The sequence below is a fragment of the Pan paniscus genome, chromosome Y, assembly GCF_029289425.2.
Source record: "Pan paniscus chromosome Y, NHGRI_mPanPan1-v2.0_pri, whole genome shotgun sequence".
In the NCBI taxonomy this organism is placed as follows: domain Eukaryota; kingdom Metazoa; phylum Chordata; class Mammalia; order Primates; family Hominidae; genus Pan; species Pan paniscus.
In genome coordinates this window covers 29751993-29770965 of record NC_073273.2, presented here as the reverse complement: position 1 = coordinate 29770965, position 18973 = coordinate 29751993, and the positions used below count along the sequence as shown (strand labels likewise).

At 40.5% G+C, this 18973-nt stretch overlaps 1 protein-coding gene across 4 annotated transcripts; it reads left to right on the top strand.

Annotated features, from left to right (window-relative positions):
- Positions 1-5217: 5217 nt before the first annotated feature.
- On the top strand, positions 5218-17388 carry LOC129395777 (RNA-binding motif protein, Y chromosome, family 1 member F/J-like). Of its 4 annotated transcripts, none has more exons than XM_055107229.1 (11): positions 5218-5326; positions 5787-5890; positions 8854-9031; positions 10944-11096; positions 13107-13221; positions 14176-14286; positions 14722-14832; positions 15269-15379; positions 16301-16411; positions 16498-16586; positions 17087-17388. In XM_055107229.1, exons 1-11 carry the CDS (start codon positions 5218-5220, stop codon positions 17386-17388), a joined length of 1494 nt encoding a protein of 497 aa, XP_054963204.1. The 4 variants fall into 4 exon arrangements, with proteins under 4 accessions (XP_054963204.1, XP_054963208.1, XP_054963205.1 ...); XM_055107233.1 differs by having other exon boundaries at positions 16498-16579; positions 17085-17099; XM_055107230.1 differs by lacking the exon at positions 16301-16411.
- Positions 17389-18973: the final 1585 nt, after the last annotated feature.

Below are 18973 nucleotides of genomic sequence, written 5' to 3'. Positions count from 1 at the left end.
CCATGGATGGGGCGTGGGATTGCTCACTGCAGTCACCTCCCTGAGGCTTGGATTCTCCATGTGGGGCACAACTCCAGGAATCAACCGCCTCTCAGTCCCCAGCCCTAGACTGCTCACCTGGCCTCCTCTCTGTTCACGCTCTAATGGCCTCCCTCCCTGGAGAAGTACTGCAGGGGATTGAGCTACAGGCTCTGGCTGATGATCTAGGGGACTGCAGAAGTGGGTATAGGTTAGTTCAGGTCATGGCTCAAAGCCAGTTCCCCAGAGGCCAAGGAATGACCAGCAAGATCCTTTCCCATGATGCCCTACCTGGCGCTCACCACAGCAATCCTGCCAGAACCTGGGCAGTCATGCTCAGCCAACCAGCTGAAGAAGGTCAGGTAGGAGCTGTACGGCCTGCAGCTGGAGGCTTGACCTTCCTGATCCCACAACCACTAGACTGCAGTGGAATGAGACATCCCGTATCCTGCAGAGAGAGGAGTCAGGAAGGTTCATGCCAGACCTACCCTCCCACACACCAGCTCCCCTACCATGCTGGGAGGCGCTCCTTACCGAGGACGCCAAGGCAGTACTCCCGAATGATCACTTCATTGTGGAAGTAAAGACTGTGATAAAAGGAAAACTTCATCCTGCCGCCGGTACCCGGAAGAGTTGCTTTCCTCCCCTTACCTGGCCAAGAAGGAGAAAGAGGACGTACTCAAAGCAGCATTTCATGTAGCTGGGGTGAGGTGACCTGTTAGCTGGGGTGAAGCGTGTGTTTCTCCTTCCCAACTCTCTCATTGAGACACCCCCGGGTCCCAGGGGTACCTCAACCTGACCCAGACACCAGACCCCTCCCGAAGACTCAGGCTCCTTAGCCTGACCTGCAAATCCATCACGTACGTAGCTTAGCAGGACTTCATCATCATTTGTGATCCCGGCCAACATCTGGGTGTGCCGCACAAGCTGCCTCTAGTCAAGGAGCCGCCAGATGATTGGGTGGGCGTGCAAGGAAACACCCTGCAACTTTGCAAGAGCACGGAGAGTGTGGGGCAGGGCACCTTCCCTTCCAGGCCCTCTGTCTCTGTCTGGCGTGGAGGGCACCATCAGAGCTGTGGTGGTCTTGGTGGTGGGTGGAGGCAGGCCCAGACAACCTGCTCTGACCAGGGACTGGCACTGAAGAAGTGGGCAGGGGGTTGGGGGCGGGGTGTTGTTGTGTGAGGCGACTACTTGCTCGGCGTTTCTGAGCTGCAGGAGGCCCTCCTGTGCTGGGTGCTAGACAGGCTCTGCTGCTGTCTGAGTGTGTGGTCTCTCCTTCTCCTGGTCTCCCTGAGGGGTGCACGTGTCCACCCCAGGCAACCGCTGTGGGTAGAAGTAGCTACGGGGCTGTGCCTGGCTCTCCCCATGGAGCTCGAGTGGTTTCAAGGGAGCCTATATATACTCAGGGCCTAAACATCTTTGGGTGCAGTGCTGGCACAGGGAAGAAATTGTGTCTGGGGAGACAGTGCCTGCCTTGCATAGGACAGCAGCCCCGTGCACAGTGACATCGAGTCTTGAGCACCTTGTGTTTCTGGGGTAAGCTTGCTGGACACAGGCAAGGGGAGCAGGGAAGTTCCATGGCTGGCATGGGCATGCAGACTCCCCTTCCTCCAGGGACTTTCCCAGTGAATCGTATCCTTCAACTTTCTGCTGTTATGATGGGTCCTTGGCGCTGCTGTTCTCCCTGGTGAGTGCTGTGCTTGGCTTCCTGTCCCTACCACATGCCCTCAGGGCACATGCAATTCAGCTGCCCTCCTATGTGCATGAGCCTGTTCTCGGTTCCCCTTGTTGTCCCCCATGCCCTGAATCCTGGCTGACCGCCAGTGCCTACCACCTTGTTTCCCCCCACCTCCGCTCCCGGGAGCTCGGCGCCCATCCCCTGCTGCCAACCATCCCGAATCGGAAGCTGCAAGGATATGGCTCTGGCCCAGAAGCCGGGGATGCCCTGTGGCCTGGGACATTCACGTAGCGGAGCTCCAAGTGAAGGACGTCCAGCGAGTCTCTTGCTGGCCGGGGCGTACTGGGGCCAGGGCCAGGCTGTGCCTGCAGGTCCTCCTGCTGTGGCTCCACATTGGCCTCCTCCTTGGCCACCACCTCCATCTCTGCAATGATGTCATCCCCCACTAGCATGCCTCTTCCCCCAGGGTTGTCTTCCTGCTCTGTGCACAGACCATCCTCTCCTGCACAGCCTCCAGCCTTAACATGGTGCCCTCCTTGAGGCTCCAACAGAGCAAAGCCTGTGCCTCCCACCCCCCACCCCCTCCCCCGGCACCCCTCGACTCTGGGGGCAACTCCAGGAGAGGCCTGCGGGCCTTGCCCTGCTGAGAACCACATCCTACACCTATGTGGAACAGGGTTCCTGGGGAGCCCCACAGGGCCCTTAGCCTGTCACTCTCACACTGCGGCTCAGATACCCAGCAGGGTTAGCTGCGCACAGCAGCCCTGGAGTCGGATGCCAAGGCCCTGGCTTCCAGAGCCCCGCTAGCAGGCACCACGGCCACCACTGCATTTGTGAGAGCCTCTGCACCAGCAAAGCAGTGCACACGGATCACTGCATTGGCGACCATGGCGGTAGGCCTCCCGTGTGCCCAGGACACAGGATGAGAAGTCCTTTGGAATGCCCCTGTGAGTACAGCATCCTCAGGGAGGAACCATGGAACTCGGAGTATGTATTTGCCTAGACCTGACAGAATCCTTGCAGGGTTTCAGCTTCTGGTGCAGAGGAATTCCACCTCAGCAACGTACCAGTCAACTTGAGTCCCACGCACCCGCCCTGCCCCAATCCCCCCAAGCCACCGCCGCTGCCCTCGCCCCAGCGGGCAGCGCTTGTCCCTCTCTCTCCCCTCTGGATCTGCAATATTCGGTACCATCAGCCTAGCCTGCCTAATGAAGTGAGATGTTTCATGTGTTCCCTGTGGGTTAATTAATGTCTTGCCACCCTCAGGATGCCAGTTAGGGTGTAGGTCTTCCATGCCCACAATTGCAAAGGGCTCACAGTTCGCGTGTGCCTTATTCCACCGCCGCCCGCCACATGGCACAAGCGTGGTCTCGGAAGAGTTACCGCGAGATGATGGAGCTGCAGGCCAGCTGGGGCGGAGGGGCCTCAGGACACGCCCACAGCCTTCGCAGGAACTGGCTGACGCCCACCGCCTTCGCAATGATTGGCCGCTGGAGGTAGGCGGGATTTCCGGGCACGGCTTCTGGCGTCCTTCCCTCTCAGGGTAGCTGCCGCTGTCCTTCCCGCAGTTGGCCCTGTGGTGTTCCGAAGCCGGTTCCGTACGGCCTGAGGGCCAGGCGAACCTCAGGCTCTTTGTCCTACTAAAAAGCGCAGGTATTTTCTGTTTCTCTGGACAGCTGGGTCTCTCGGCAAGAATAGAAAGCAAAGGTTTGGGATTTTGTCTACAAAAGGGGATGGGTTTTCTATGTGTGGTTGTTGAATTACGGGAGGAGTCAGTGGGGGAAAGAACTCCTCAGTGCTATTAAGAGACTCACTTTCGTTAAACTCATTGATTTTTGCTGAGGATTCTACCTTTAAGTGCCTAATATGTCCGACTAGTTGTGGGAGATGGTGCTAAGCCGCCATTTGTTTTCATGTGCACTTTTTATTAAAGCGGGTTTTCTCTGTGAATGTGGTCATAATTCAGAATACAGGCAATACACTTAACCACTGCGATTAAAAAGTCACACTTTTAGTTAGCACATGTCGCGTGTCTGATTTGCTTGGAAGAAATTATCAAATTTTGACATAAATTGTGTTACTTTAGTGTATGTAGAAATATGGGGCCACAAATAATCTGAGTTTCAGTTTGCCTCTGTAAAGCCTGTGATTGTCTCCTTCGTTGTATGACAGTATTTGAAAGATGTTTCATGTATCTTTGGCACCGTAAATAATTTAAACCGAATAAGTGGGTGTAACCGAGATAAATGGAGTTAGATAGCCGAAAACTGGAACAAAATAGATGCGCTTAAGTTATTCTGTTAACCTGGCACACTGCCTTACTCCTGTAATCCTAGCATTTTGGGAAGTGGAGGTCGGAGGATGGCTTGAAGTCAGGAGTTTGAGACCAGCCTGGGTAACGTAATGGACTCTTTCATTGCTATTTTCGCATCAGGGACTGGTTTAGTAGAAGTCAGTTTTTCCTCAGACAAGGGTTGCGCAGGGGAAGAAGGCGGCGAGGTGGACACGTTTGGGAGTGGGGGCTGGCGGCAGGGCTCCGAGGGGCACGTGGTGGGGCGGGTCTTCCGGTAGGAGCAATGTGACAGAGGCCAGGTGGGGCAGTGAGGCTGTCACGGGGACAGGGAGGGCCAGCGAGGGAGTAGGGAGGATGGTTTCCGGATAAAAGTGTACCACCTCAGGTCATCCTCAGGCGTTACATTCTCCACAGACAGGTATTACATGTCATCCTCCGGCATCACATTCAGGCCACAGATAGGTACGGGTTGAAGGCTAGGGTTTGGGGATCTTTGACCTATTGTATATTTCAAATCACTAAAAGATGGTAAAATATTTAAAATATTCTCCTCCTAGAACATTTTAAGTAGCTCGATTTAATCTCTTATCCAAATATCATGCTGAGTGTGGTGAGTCACCCTTGAAATCCCATCACTTTGGTAGTCCCAAGCTGGCAGAACACTTGAGCCGAAGATTTGGAGACTAGCTTGGGCACTATGGGGAAACCCTTGTCTATTTTTAAAAATACAAAAAATTGCCCAGCTGTGGTAGAAAGCGCCTGTAGTACTAGCTACTTGGGAAGCTGAGATGTAGGAAGATCAGTTGAGGCTGGGTGGAAGAGCCTGCAGTGAGCAGTTCACTTTGGCAACAGGAGACATACATCTCAAGAAAGAAAATATGCAAAACATCACACTGTACCTCATAAATAGATTCTTTTCAAATAAAATTATTTAAATGGGGACATTCTTCATATTGCAACTGAGGAAAATTACAATAGCTTTTCTTATCTAATTTTTAGAAGTGAGATTTTGTCAGGTACATACTAAAATGCAGCATTTGTCCATGAAGTTAGTGCCCCTCTGCTCTGAGTGTTACAAATTTTACATATATAAAGTAAGAAATACTAAAAAGATGTCAGCCTCGGGAAGGGAATTTTACTTGGGTTTTCAGCACAGTACGTAATAAAATTTTCTCTTTTTAGCTTATTTATATCTAAATATAGATAATTTTTTACCATTTACAGCACAATGGTAGAAGCAGATCATCCTGGCAAGCTTTTCATTGGTGGCCTCAATAGAGAAACCAATGAGAAGATGCTTAAAGCAGTATTTGGGAAACATGGTCCCATATCAGAAGGTAACTCTTAAAACCGTGTCTCTGTGTGTGTGTGTGTGTGTGTGTGTATTTTCACATGTATATTTCAATATGTATGTTTAAAATATGTATGTTATATATATATGTTTTGAAAAAATATATTTTTTCGAAGTTCATTGTATACCTACGTTAAAATGCCTTATGCATTTTAAACTCTTATTTTGTAGTATCCGTTTGATATTTGGAAAATTCTCATAGTAGTAGGTTAAGGTTCTGTGGAAAGGATAACCTACTACTTAGAAAGGAAAATGAGGGAAAGTAAATGTGCTGTGGAGTTCCGAAACAAACTGGAATAAACTAGACTGACTGTAGGGGTGACTGAGTACTGAGAACCATAATAGTGATGTGAAATGCAATTATTTTTTAGTTTGATGTAACCTTTAGATGGTGAGTACCTTGATGAGTCCATTATATGAATGTAAAATGTTTTCATATATTTTAGTTCTTTTGATAAAGGATCGAACCAGCAAATCCAGAGGCTTTGCATTTATTACTTTTGAGAACCCTGCAGATGCTAAGAATGCTGCCAAAGATATGAATGGAAAGGTAAGAGTCCCTTATTACTAATATTCTAACTCTGTTCTTCAATTAACAATATTTCTAGGTCTTTTTAATATTACTAAACTTTTGAAGATAGTAGAATGACACATGAAGCCATCCTCTTTTTTGTGCCATATACGTGCAAGTGTAGTTGGAAGGGTATTGGAATTAACATTCTATAAATTAATATTTGGTAACCTTTTTCTATGTTTGTATTTCGATATGAGTGCAAATAGATTTTAAAAGGTTTTGAAGAGCTTTAAAACTTAAAAGGAACCCTCATGTAAATGAAAGTAATAAGTCAATATTTATTAAATGCTATTAATAACAGATGCACAAGAAGGAAAGACTCTTTCCTTCTTGAAGAATGTATTTTATGAAAATATATTCTTGCAAAAGTGTATTTAAATAAGACCCTTACATTTACGGAAAGGTTAAGTAGTTGAAAATAGAAAATAATATGAGAACATTGAAGTCAGATAACAGAAGAAGTAACTGGCATTCTTGGCTCCGTGCTTGCTTTTTCTCCTAAGGACATTTCTTTCCTGTCACCAGAGTAATTTATGTAACATGAATAGCTAATTACTCATTTCCCCAGTGTGTTTGAGGACTTGTTTTGATTGAACCAATGGTCTCTTGTCCTGTTGAGTCTTAAATCTAGAGATTGTGTGTTTACTTAAGCTTTAAACTTCTATGTAATTATATTAATTATTGAATTCCTTTACATTGTAGTCAAGAGCATTCCATTCTGTGCTCTTTAGTGTTTTTTGCTTTATAGCATTATCCCAATCATGCCGGGCATGGTGGCTCATGCATGTAATCCCAACACTTTGGGTGGCCAAGGCGGGCAGATCACAAGGTCAGGAGAAAGAAACCATAATGGCCAACATGGTGAAACCCTGTCGCTACTAAAATACAAAAAAAAAAAAAAAAGAAATTAGCTGCATCTGGTTGTGTGTGCCTGTAGTTCCGGCTAGTCAGTAAGCTGAGGCAGGGGAATCGGTTAAACCCAAGGAGGCAGAGGTTGCAGTGAGCCGAGACCACGCCGATGCACTCCAGCCTGGCAACAGAGCAAGAATCCGTCTCAAAAAAACAAAAAATAAATAAAATAAATAAATAACGTTATCCCAATCTGTTTTTAGGTCCTGTTAGTCTTCAGGCTATTCCCAAAGTGCTTTTTTAGACTCCTTGAGAATTATCCTTCCCTGTGTATGGCTCATAAATAAAATTTATGCTTCAAAAACCACTTAGATTTCATATTTTCTTCCTCATTGCGTATTGTAGGTATTTTCTACTCGCTGTACTATGTATTAATCTATTGATCGTGAAATTGTATATAGTGCATATTTAAGTCTTGCTAGTTGCTTTTCTTTCTGTTACATCTAGCACACTTCCTGTCACATAGCAGAAAGTACATTTTTATTCACCCTTATAAATTAGTATTTCAAGCTGTGGTAGAAACCGAGAGTTGCTTTTGGTTCATGGCTTTGTGGTAGGTATGGAGATAATTTTGACTTCTGTATAGGAATCTATGATAATTTCTTTTTTCCCTCTAGTTTTCAAGCAAAAGGGCAGATAATTTGTGTAAAGTTTTTGTTCGTTTGTTTGTTTTTTAAGATGGAGACTCGCTGCGTGCCCTAGGCTGGATTGCAGTGGGGCCATCTTGGGTTACTGCAACCTTCGCCTCCCGGGTTCAAGCGATTCTCCTGCCTCAGCCTCCCAGTACCAGGGGCTACAGAGGCATGCCACCACGCCCAGCTAATTTTGTACTTTGAGTAGGGATGGGGTTTCACCCTGTTAGCCAGGATGAGCTGTATCTCTTCACCTCATGATCCACCTGCCTCAGCCTCCCAAAGTATTGGGATTACAGGTGTGAGCCACCGCGCCCAGCCAACGTTATTTCTAAATTACTTCATCTCACATGTTTTATTGTGTTAAAATAACTATGAATGTTGTATGCACACTAATGTTAAGATGGCCAATAAAGGAGGTTCTTCGAGTTTTCAGGGGGAATTAACAGTTAAGGAATTTTGGCTGACTTCAGAACACTGGGAAGGAAGCAGCCGTGGGCAAATCTGGGGAAAATATTTTGAGCCCAGAAATAACAAAAGAAGTTTCAAGGTAGGAACAACGGGCGATGTGGCTGCAAGGGGTCTTGTTCAGGGATTTAAGTCCTTCCTCCAAATAACAAAAGCCATGTAATTTTAAAATCGCATTATTAGCTGAACTGTTTTCAAAAATTGCTGTGGCCTGTAGAAAAGATTACAGTGAAAAATGTTATTATGAAATTAATTAGGATAGTTAAGCATTTCTGAGAAATTACCTGAAGTACTATATTAAGATTCGTTTTTTAGGGGCACGTCTAAGGCAAGGTAAGAAATGAGTAAGGCAAGAAAACTTAATGAGATCAAACAAGGATCACATTTACAGAAACATTTTTAGAGTCAATATAGAATTGTAAATCATATGGGGACATTTTATGTAAGTGTTAGCAAATCCAACAAGAAACAACTCATAATGAGTAATGTGACTAATCACTCTGAAAAAGTAAGCTCATTTTTTTTTAAATGACACAAGTTTCGTTGGGACATTGCAACTTTCAAATCAGTGATGTGACTACAAAGATGAAGTGGATTATATATTGTAAAAAACAGATGTGCCACATTCTTCCATAGAATGTGTGATGGGTCAATCTTTTTTTTTATGTTTGAGTTTTTTTTTTTTAATAATGGAGAAGTTTTCAAGGAATTTGAAAAATAGAATTTGTGTTTGATCCCTTAATGGAAGGCATGTGCTCAGTAACTGTCTCAAATTTGGCATTGCGAAAGATGTGTTCATTTTAGGAGAAAAAAAAGTTTCCTTTTGAGAGAAAATACCTCGAATTGAACTACAGTTGATGTAAAAATGTTTGTAAAATGTGCATACGTTAAATGTGCCAGTGTTATTGATAGTACCCTTAATACTTCTAGTCTTTGGATGGAAAAGCAATAAAAGTAGAACAAGCCAAGAAACCATCTTTTCAAAGTGATGGTAGGCGGAGACCACCAGCTTCTTCGAGAACCAGAAGCCCTTCAGGAAGTCTGAGATCTGCAAGAGGAAGCAGTGGAGGAACAAGAGGGTGGCTTCCCTCACATGAAGGACACCTGGGTAATGTTTTAAAATATAAAGATGGAACCATAGGACTGAAAGAAAATAAGTTTGACGATATCGAAATTTCTCAATTTTTTTATTTCCTGTATGAAGAGAAAATTAGCTTATTGATAATAAGCAAACTTATTTCTAAGTACTAAAGGCGTATTAGAAGAATGATTGAACTAATATCTAACATTTGTTTTAAAATTATAGTAAGTTTGCATTGAAGTAACACACATTTGAAACTGGGTTGTGTTTGTGAATGCTGATTGCCTGTACTCAACCGGTTTTCTGCAGAACCCATTTATATTCATTATACTTTAGAGTTTTCTACTTTAGGGCCCAGAACTTCGTGTCAGTTGTATTATCAAAGTACGATGTAATATTTAAAATTTTCCAACAGGAAAAAGTAACTGAATACTGAAGATTGATTTTGCAGTATTTGTTTTCTTGTGTCTACATGTGGAAACATCTATGCAAATGTATTGCTTTGTAATTTTGATACAGAGAGTTTGTACATTGGCCTGCCATAAAGCATTTTCAATTGAAGAAATGTAGAACTTTAATTTCTGAAAAGAGTTTGTGACTCTGGAAAGTTCTAAAAACCACGGCTTCACAGATATGTATGAATCTTTCTTTGCTGGAGGCTGAGTCACTGAAAATGATATTTATGAGTGATTTACTTAATAGAAATGAGGGGTCCATCTTTACATCCAAAAGAAAAACAAACCATATATTTAAAAAAAAAGGAAAAAAAAAAACTGTTGGATGGGCTGGGCGAGGTGGCTCACGCCTGTCACCTCAGCACCTGGGGAGTACAGGGCAGGTGGACCACGAGGTCAGGATTTCCAGACCAGCCTGGCCAACATGGTGAAACCCTGTCTCTCCTAAAGATACAAAAAAATTTGCCTGGGCGTGGTGGCGTGCACCTGTAATCCCAGCTACTCAGGAGGCTGAGGCAGGAGAATCACGGGAACCTGGGAGGCAAAAGCTGCAGTGAGCCAAGGTTATGCCATGGCACTCCAGCCTGCGTGATAGGGCAAGAGTGCATCTGAATAAATAAATAAATAAACCTGTTGGTTAAGTTGTATTATCTATTAACCAACCTTCAAAACTCTAACAATTAACTTGGAGTTTTAATAACCAGACGTGTAATTAATTGGAGATTGTTTTCAAGTTGAAATTGCAGTGTTTGCTCCAGTTTAAGATGCATAGCTTCATGGCTATTTTGTCTCCACTGATCTTGAGGGTGAGGTTCAATTATACTCTGCCACGGACGAGAATGTATATATAAATTCTAACCTGTAACACCACCTGGCAATTGGCATATATCTACATTTTTGTAGATGTAAAAAAATATGTTTATATTACCGAATATGCAATTCTTAAAGACTGTTAAAATTCAGCATAGTCTCATCTGAAAATTAGTGTCTCATAAGGGAATTTTAAGAATTCTATATTGTGTTAACAAATTTTAGAGACAATGTATTTTCCTGATATGTGACTTCTTGGTATTGGAAATATTTGAGTTTCTTTGAATGGAAATTAGTTTATCTTTATGATGTGCTTTGAAAATTTTTCCTCATTACAGAAGGATATAAACAGTCAGTTATCATTTTTCTTTTAATATTTTTATGCCTATTATATTTAGATATTTTAGTGATAGGTTTCTGCCCTGTTCACGCCCCATTTTCCCACATCTCTCCCTCATACCGATATATTATGATACTTGAGTTCCTTTCTAGGTTTTCTAAATGAACTTTTATTGCTTGAAGTGTACTAATACCATGTAGGAATGCTAATTTTATTAGTTTAGACAAAATGTGAATTTGTTATAAAATGTAGAAAATATTTGTAAACAACTAAAACTTAGCCATTTAAGAAACAGTGATGTTAGTTAACTAAAAAGATTTTGTTTGAAATTCAGAAGATGGTGGATACACTCCTGATCTCAAGATGAGTTATTCTAGGGGACTCACTCCAGTTAAAAGAGGTCCATCTTCAAGAAGTGGAGGGCCTCCTCCGAAAAAATCTGCTCCTTCTGCTGTGGCAAGAAGCAGTAGTTGGATGGGAAGCCAAGGTAAATGCTACCTGACAGAAAGACCGTAGTTTTTGTATGACTGAAAATGAGCCGTTTTACCTGAATGCTTACCTTTAAGTTCATTGAACAAAAGGGAAGTGACACATACGTGAGCATAATTGCTGATTGATAGCTTTTATTATAGTTTCTATCTCACTAGGTACATTTCAGATTTATGTTGAAGAAATACTTGAGCTTCTCATTGCAGATCAAAGAAGTGATTAGAGTGAGGCCAACATTCCTTTTAATCCTGTGTTGGCTAGAAAATTCCCCTTAATTTTTCTAAAAGTTCCTAGCAGTATTCTTTGATGGTAGGCTTCTTGATGTAATTAATTCTTCCATTTCCTAAGTCCCCTGGTGTCCCATTCTAAAAATTGCTTGTTCGGTGACTTTGCCGGGTTGGAGTCTTGCTCTTACTACGTGAGAGTGCACTATGTGAGATGACGGCTTACCATAGCCTCAAATTTGTGAGATGATGGCTTACTATAGCCTCAAATTCCTGGGCTCAAGCAATTCTGCTGTTTCAGCCTCCCGAGTTTCTGCAACTACAGGCATGCAGCAGCACACCTAGCTACATTTTTTTCCTATGTTTTTGTAGAGAGAGGATCTGACTACATTGTCAAAACTGATGTTAAAGCCCGGGGCTCAAGCGGTCCAGCTGCCTCAGCCTTCCACACTCACTCACAGTGTGAGCCGCTAAGCCTGGCCATCCAGCTTCTGAGACCTCAGTAATGCGTATGTGCAAGGCATACTCACTGCTTGCATGAAGATTCAAAAGAACTACAAGAGCATTTAGCAGACAAGGAGTCATTGGGCTTAAATATGATTTAAAAATAAATTTAAGGCTCAAGAGGTAGACACGTAGGAGTCCAAAATTCTTAAATTAAGTGGATATCACAGAAATGCAGAGTTGTGAAATATAGGTGTATGTAAATCAGTAATTGAGATTGTACCGGGATGTTTAAACATTAACACAAGGTCCTTAGTGTAAGATTTGAAATTATTTGAGGAGAGAATTTAGAACTAAGCAACATGAGGTGAGCAGTAGGGTTGAATGCAAGTAATACTTTTGAGAATTGTAAGACTGCAGACTGAGCAGAAGAAAATAAGACAATAAATAAAAGTTCTTAGCAAGGAAGTTTAAGCAGAGCAAATTAAAATTCTTTCTTAGTCCTCCATCCACATATGGAGGAAGTTAAAAACTGCCATTTTCAATTTTACATTTCATACGTAGAGTATCGGTGAAAGGAGGTATTTATTGGCTTCAGGATACCCAAGCCAACACATTTCCATTGGAAAATTAGCCAGTGAAGGTATCATATGTGAAACACTGACCTCTAAGGAATAGCAAGTGAAGAATATATTAAAGGAGAAACTTTCTATTTTGAAATAGCAACAATGTTGTAATGACCCCTTGCATAGCATTGCTTTCTTTGCAGTAAAAGCAAATCCTGACCATCATTAGAAAATCTTCACTAATACATTTAAATTTGTCAACATTTAAGATAGAGCCAACCAGTTAGAGATAAAGAACTTTTATGTAAACATTTAGCATATAGTCATTTAAAGGTAGCTGTATTTATGTGTGTGAGATGGACTGAATGATATTGGAAAATCTACCTTCTTTGGCTGAGAAAGGACAATGTATGTAAACTTTAAAATCAGTGAAGAGTTTGATGGTTTTACGTGTTTTCCCTGTGTCACTCACAGTCATCAGTAATTTACATGAAAAGGAAAATAAGAACTAAGTAGTTATTAACCATTACAAATGAACTTTTACCTAAGCATTAATGTTTGCCTTCAGCTTCATTAGAAGAACTGGCCTTGTGGAAGCCATGGGATTATCCAAAGCCATGAGAAATATTCACAGTGTCATGTCTGTCTAGTAATTTAGGAAACAAAGAATGGAGTCATAGAAGAAATAATTTAAAAAAGTTGTTTGAGAGAAGAGAAAATAGCGTTTCAGATTTGGTGTTCTTTACGTAATGTTCCATCATTTGAATGTTAAAGGTCCCATGTCACAAAGAAGAGAGAATTATGGAGTTCCTCCACGCAGAGGGACAATATCTTCCTGGAGAAATGATCGCATGTCACCAAGATATGATGGTTATGCAACTAACGATGGGTAAAGGAAAAATTAAAAAACACAGTTGATTTTTTTTTCTGTGGTGATGAAATTCACATAACAAAATTAAATATTATAAGGTGAACAGTTAAGTGGTGTTTAATACGTTCTGTGCCAGGCAACAACTACCTCCATCGACTTCCAGAACATTTTCATTACTCCAAATTAAAACTCCAACTACCAGTTAAGCAGTCCCTCCCAGTTTCTCCTTTTCCTCAGCTGCTAGATAACACCAGTCAGTGTTCTGCCTCTGAACTTAACCTGTTGTGGGTATTTAATGTTAATGTGCTCAAACACTACATGACTTTTTGTATTTGTCTCCTCTCCTTTTGCATGATGTCCTGAAGGTTCATTTACATCATAGCACTTCACTCCTTCCACAAGCTATTAACCCATTATTTTATCTGGGTTGTTTCCACCCGAGTATTTCTACGCACCAATATTTGTTTGAGTATGCCTATTCGGTTCTGGGTGTATATGAGTGGAATTGCATGGTCCTATGATAATGATGTTTGTTTTCTTGAGGAACCACCACATTTCTCCATAGTAGCTGCATCATGTTCCGTTCCAACCTAGCATTGTATCAGCATTCCAATTGATCTACATCCTCTCAAACACTTGTTATTTCCTGCTGTTTGAAGTTTATTGCCATTCCAATGTGTGTTTGAAATATGATATCCCATTTTGGATTTGAAATGCATTTTCTGCACCCATTAACTCATCATGCACTTGTGTCCTAGAACTTAAAGTATAATAAAACAAAAAGAAATGCATTTTCTGCATCACTGAATATGAGTATCTGTCCCATGTGCTTTTTGGGCATTTGCCGATTTTATTTGGGGAAAAACTGTTTAGAAGTTTGGCCTTTTAATTTTGTTTAAGTTGTAAGTTAGTCATGTATTGGATACTAGAAGTTGAAAATTTAAAATTTGTTGCTTAAACTTATGCACACAGAAATCATCCAAGTTGCCAAGAAACGAGGGATTATGCTCCACCATCTAGAGGCTATGCATACTGTGATAATGGTCATTCTAATCGGGATGAACATTCCTCTAGAGGATATAGGTACTGTACCTTTTTCTGGATTTGTCAAATAGATTTCTTAAATTGTTCATTCCAACTAACGTTCTATCAGGGCTCCAATTTATCTACATCCTCTCAAACACTTGTTATTTCCTGCTTTGGAAAATTTATTGCCCTTCCAGTGTGTGTGTGTGAAATATGATATCCCATTCTGGATTTGAAATGCATTTTCTGCACCCATTAATTCATCATGCACATGTACCCTAGAACTTAAAGTATAATAAAAAAAAATGCATTTTCTGAATCACTGAATATGAGTATCTGTCCCATGTGCATCTTGGGCATTTGCCCATTTTATTTAGAGAAATATCTATTTAGATGTTTGGCCTTTTAATTTTGTTTAAGTTGTAAGTTAGTCATATATCGGATACTAGAAGTTGAAAATTTAAAATTTGTTGCTTAAACTTATGCATACAGAAATCATCGAAGTTCCCGAGAAACTAGGGATTATGCTCCACCATCTAGAGGCCATGCATACCGTGACTGTGGTCATTCTCGTCGGCATGAAACTTATTCCAGAGGATATAGGTACTGTACCTTTTTCTGGATTTGTCAAATAGATTTCTCAAATTGTTTGTTCCAACTAACATTGTATCAGGGCTCCAATTTACCTACATCCTCTCAAACACTTGTTATTTCCTGCTTTTGAAAATGTATTGCCATTCATCTGTGTGTGTGAAATATGATATCTCATTTTGGATTTGAAATGCATTTTCTGCACCTATTAACCCATCATGCACATGTACCCTAGAACTTAAAGTATAATAAAAAAAAAGAAATGCATTTTCTGAATCACTGAATATGAGTATCTGTCCCATGTGCTTTTTGGGCATTTGCCCATTTTATTTGGAGAAATATCTGTTTAGATGTTTGGCCTTTTAATTTTGTTTAAGTTGTAAGTTAGTCATATATCAGATACTAGAAGTAGAAAATTTAAATTTGTTGCTTAAACTTATGCATACAGAAATCATCGAAGTTCCCGAGAAACTAGGGATTATCCTCCACCATCTAGAGGCCATGCTTACCATGATTATGGTCATTCTCGTCGGCATGAAAGTTATTCTAGAGCATATAGGTACTGTACCTTTTCTGGATTTGTCAAATAGATTTCTTAAATTGTTCATTCCAACTAACATTGTATCAGGGCTCCAATTTATCTACATCCTCTCAAACACTTTTTATTTCCTGCTTTTGAAAATTTATTGCCATTCATCTGTGTGTGTGAAATATGATATCTCATTTTGGATTTGAAATGCATTTTCTGCACCCATTAACTCATCATGCACATGTATCCTAGAACTTAAAGTATAATAAAACAAAAAGAAATGCATTTTCTGAATCACTGAATATGAGTATCTGTCCCTTGTGCTTTTTGGCCATTTGCCTATTTTATTTGGAGAAATATCTATTTAGATGTTTGGCCTTTTAATTTAAAGTTGTAAGTTAGTCATGTGTTCGATACTAGAAGATGAAAAGTTAAAATTTGTTGCTTAAACTTATGCACAGAGAAATCATCTAAGTTCCCGAGAAACTAGGGATTATGCTCCACCATCTAGAGGCTAGGCATACTGAGACTATGGTCATTCTATGCAGGATGAACATTCCTCTAGAGGATATAGATACTGTAACTTTTTCTGGATTTATCAAATAGATTTCTTATATTGTTCATTCCAAATAACATTGTGTCAGGGCTCCAATTTATCTACATCCTCTCAAACACTTGTTATTTCCTGCTTTTGAAAATTTATTGCCCTTCCAGTGTGTGTGTGTGAAGTGTGGAAGCTCCTTTTTTATTTGAAATGCATTTCCTGCATCATTGATTATCAGTATCTGTTTCATGTGCTTTTTGGGCATTTGGGCATTTTGGGCATTTGGGATCTGTGGGTATTTTATTTAGATGGTTGGCAATTTAACTGTGTTTAAGTTGTAATGTAGTTCTATTTTGGATACTACAATTTGACAATTTAACATTCCTTGCTTAAACTTGTGCACGCAGAAATAGTCCAAGTTCCCGAGAAACCAGGGATTATACTCCACCACCTAGAGACTATGCATACCGTGATTATGGTCATTCTAGTTGGGATGAACATTCCTCTAGAGGATATAGGTACTGTCATGTTATCTGGATTTATCAAATGGATTTCTTAAATTGTTCATTCGGAAATTGAAAAGACTTTTTTTTTTTCAATTTAGTTATCACGATGGCTACGGTGAGGCCCTTGGTAGAGATCATTCTGAACATCTACGTGGAAGTTCTTATAGAGATGCATTTCAGGGATACGGTAAGGGTCCAGGATGGATTTGTAAATTACAGAATTTTATTTAATAGACCGGATTGTTATTTTAATGAAATTCTAAGGAAAATTGTAAAGGACATATGCAACATGTTTAAATATTGAGTATTCTTTTTTTTTTTGATCATCCCAGAAACATATTTATTCATTTTCATCATTGTGCACAAATAATAAAATAAACAGTGCTTATCTGGTACTCATTATCAGTATAAAGCCTAGGGAATGATATGAAGGTGAGAACTTCAGTTAACGTTAAGAAAATGTGACTGAGCATTTACTTTAGAATTAAGTTTGTTAAGCTGCAAAATACTACTCTTACACTTCTCTTAAATAAAACCTTCTGACTATTGAAGACTTGATTAATATCCTGTCAACAAAGGCGGAGGAAAGCAGATATTTCCAAATAGTACTTTAACTAATTCATGCTTTAATGATAGCAGTAAAAATGTTTAAATGTAGTCCCACATATTATTTTATCAACCCTGCAGGGACGTCTCATGATGCACCACCTGCACGAGGGCCTCGGATGTCTTATGGTGTAAGCACCTGCCATGCATATAGTAATACACGAGATAGATATGGCAGAAGTTGGGAGAGTTACTCAAGGAGCTGTGGTGATTTTCATTATTGTGATCGTGAGCATGTTTGCAGAAAAGACCAAAGGAATCCGCCTTCTCTGGGTAGGGTGCTCCCTGATCCTCGTGAAGCATATGGTAGCTCAAGTTATGTGGCATCTATAGTAGATGGTGGGGAGAGTCGATCTGAAAAAGGAGACTCGAGCAGATATTAAAGCAAGCATTCAAAATAATAGTTATTGCATACCAAACCTTGTTTGCAAATCAAAAATTGAAATGTTATTTCTGCATCGTTACCTGCATATTACTGACAGAAACATGTTGGTTTTGTGGAGAGAGGTAGATACTGACTTCCTCCATGAATTTTTTGAGGTATTCAAAGGAAAAGGAATTGTTTTCGAAGTAATTTCATGCTTGTTGATGCTATTTGGAAAGTGTTTAGATGTAATATCTACCTTAAAATTTTCACAATAAAATTTTACATGTACTGCAAGATGCCTGGTGTTATTGGTTAGCCGCACATGCTTAAAGCAAATTCAATAGGAGAGTAAATTGTGTAGTTTGTTGTACGTTTTCCTTTGTTTCTTTGAACACAGATGCAAAATTAGGGATGTGTTATGTCGCCCTTGCAAGCTGCTCAAGTTTTCTAATTAGGCTGTTTCTCTTTAAAAACTAACAAGGTTAAAATGTTGGAGAAGTCTTCAGAAAGACTACAAAACTGTCTGCCTCACCAGAAAATGTTTATTTTTTAGAGGAATAGTACAGGTCAAAGAAATAATTAGATGTATTGATACTAAAGTTTAAGACATCCAGAACATTCTATGTGAAGCATTCTGTGACTGAAGAGGATAACGGTAATGAAAACTTTTTTTTTCACGTAAATCAGAAGTGAACCAGCTAAGTTTCTCAGGTGCATACCATAATGAATTTAAATGTTTGTAGTTTAAATAGTGGAAAGTAAGTGTTTTGTCTTGTGAGGTACCCACGTTAATTTTTTCTTGAATATTTTGCCAATGGATGTTGTAAATAATGGTGTAGTAATATGTTCTTAGAGATAGGAATAATCTAGAGTGGTTGGGATAGTATCACATTTTTTTGAGATGAAGTGTAGCTTTGTCGCCGAAGCTGGGGTGCAGTGGCTCTGTCTTGGCTTATGGCAACCGCTGCCTTCTGGGTCCAAGCTATTCTCCTGCCTCAGCATCCTGAGTAACTGGTATTAGATATGTGTGCAGCACAGCTGGGCCAATTTTTGTATTTTTAGTGCAGACAGCGTTTCACCTTGTTTGCCAGGCTGTTCTTAAAATCCTGATCCACCCTCCTCAGACTCCCGAAGTGCTAAGATCATAGGCATGTGCCTCCACTGTCAGCCTATCGTATTTAATTGATAATATGAATGGAAACACTTTAAACCTCATACTTAGAGGAAAGTGAAGTGTATAAAACATAAACAACAGCATAAAGTTTCCGACGGGATTGCTTAAAGTTTTAAGACATCATTGAATGATAAAAATAGTTAGACCGAAATAACTAAATGAATTAATTTTCCTGATTATACAAACTAAAGAAATGAAATACATCAAGTTCCAGAAGTTTTGCAGTCCATAATTCTTACAATTGACAGACTAATCTGCAAGGAGGAAGTATGTTCTTGAAAAATTTTGACACAATCATCAATTTTTATAGGGTAAGTTTACAAATAATTTTAAAGGGAGAAGTTACCAACTTTGATTTTCAAGTGAGTTATTCGTGTTATGAAGTGTTTTCATTCACCTGTAGCATTGTGAGGATGAAGTGAAAAGA

Bases quoted from the DNA above. Each gene is read 5' to 3' on its own strand.
- LOC129395777 (XM_055107229.1), top strand. From the start codon at position 5,218: ATGGTAGAAGCAGATCATCCTGGCAAGCTTTTCATTGGTGGCCTCAAT. The intron at 15,380-16,300 runs GTACTGTACCTT...TTGTGCACGCAG, and splicing joins AGTTATTCTAGAGCATATAG to AAATAGTCCAAGTTCCCGAG. The intron at 16,587-17,086 runs GTAAGGGTCCAG...TCAACCCTGCAG, and splicing joins AGATGCATTTCAGGGATACG to GGACGTCTCATGATGCACCA.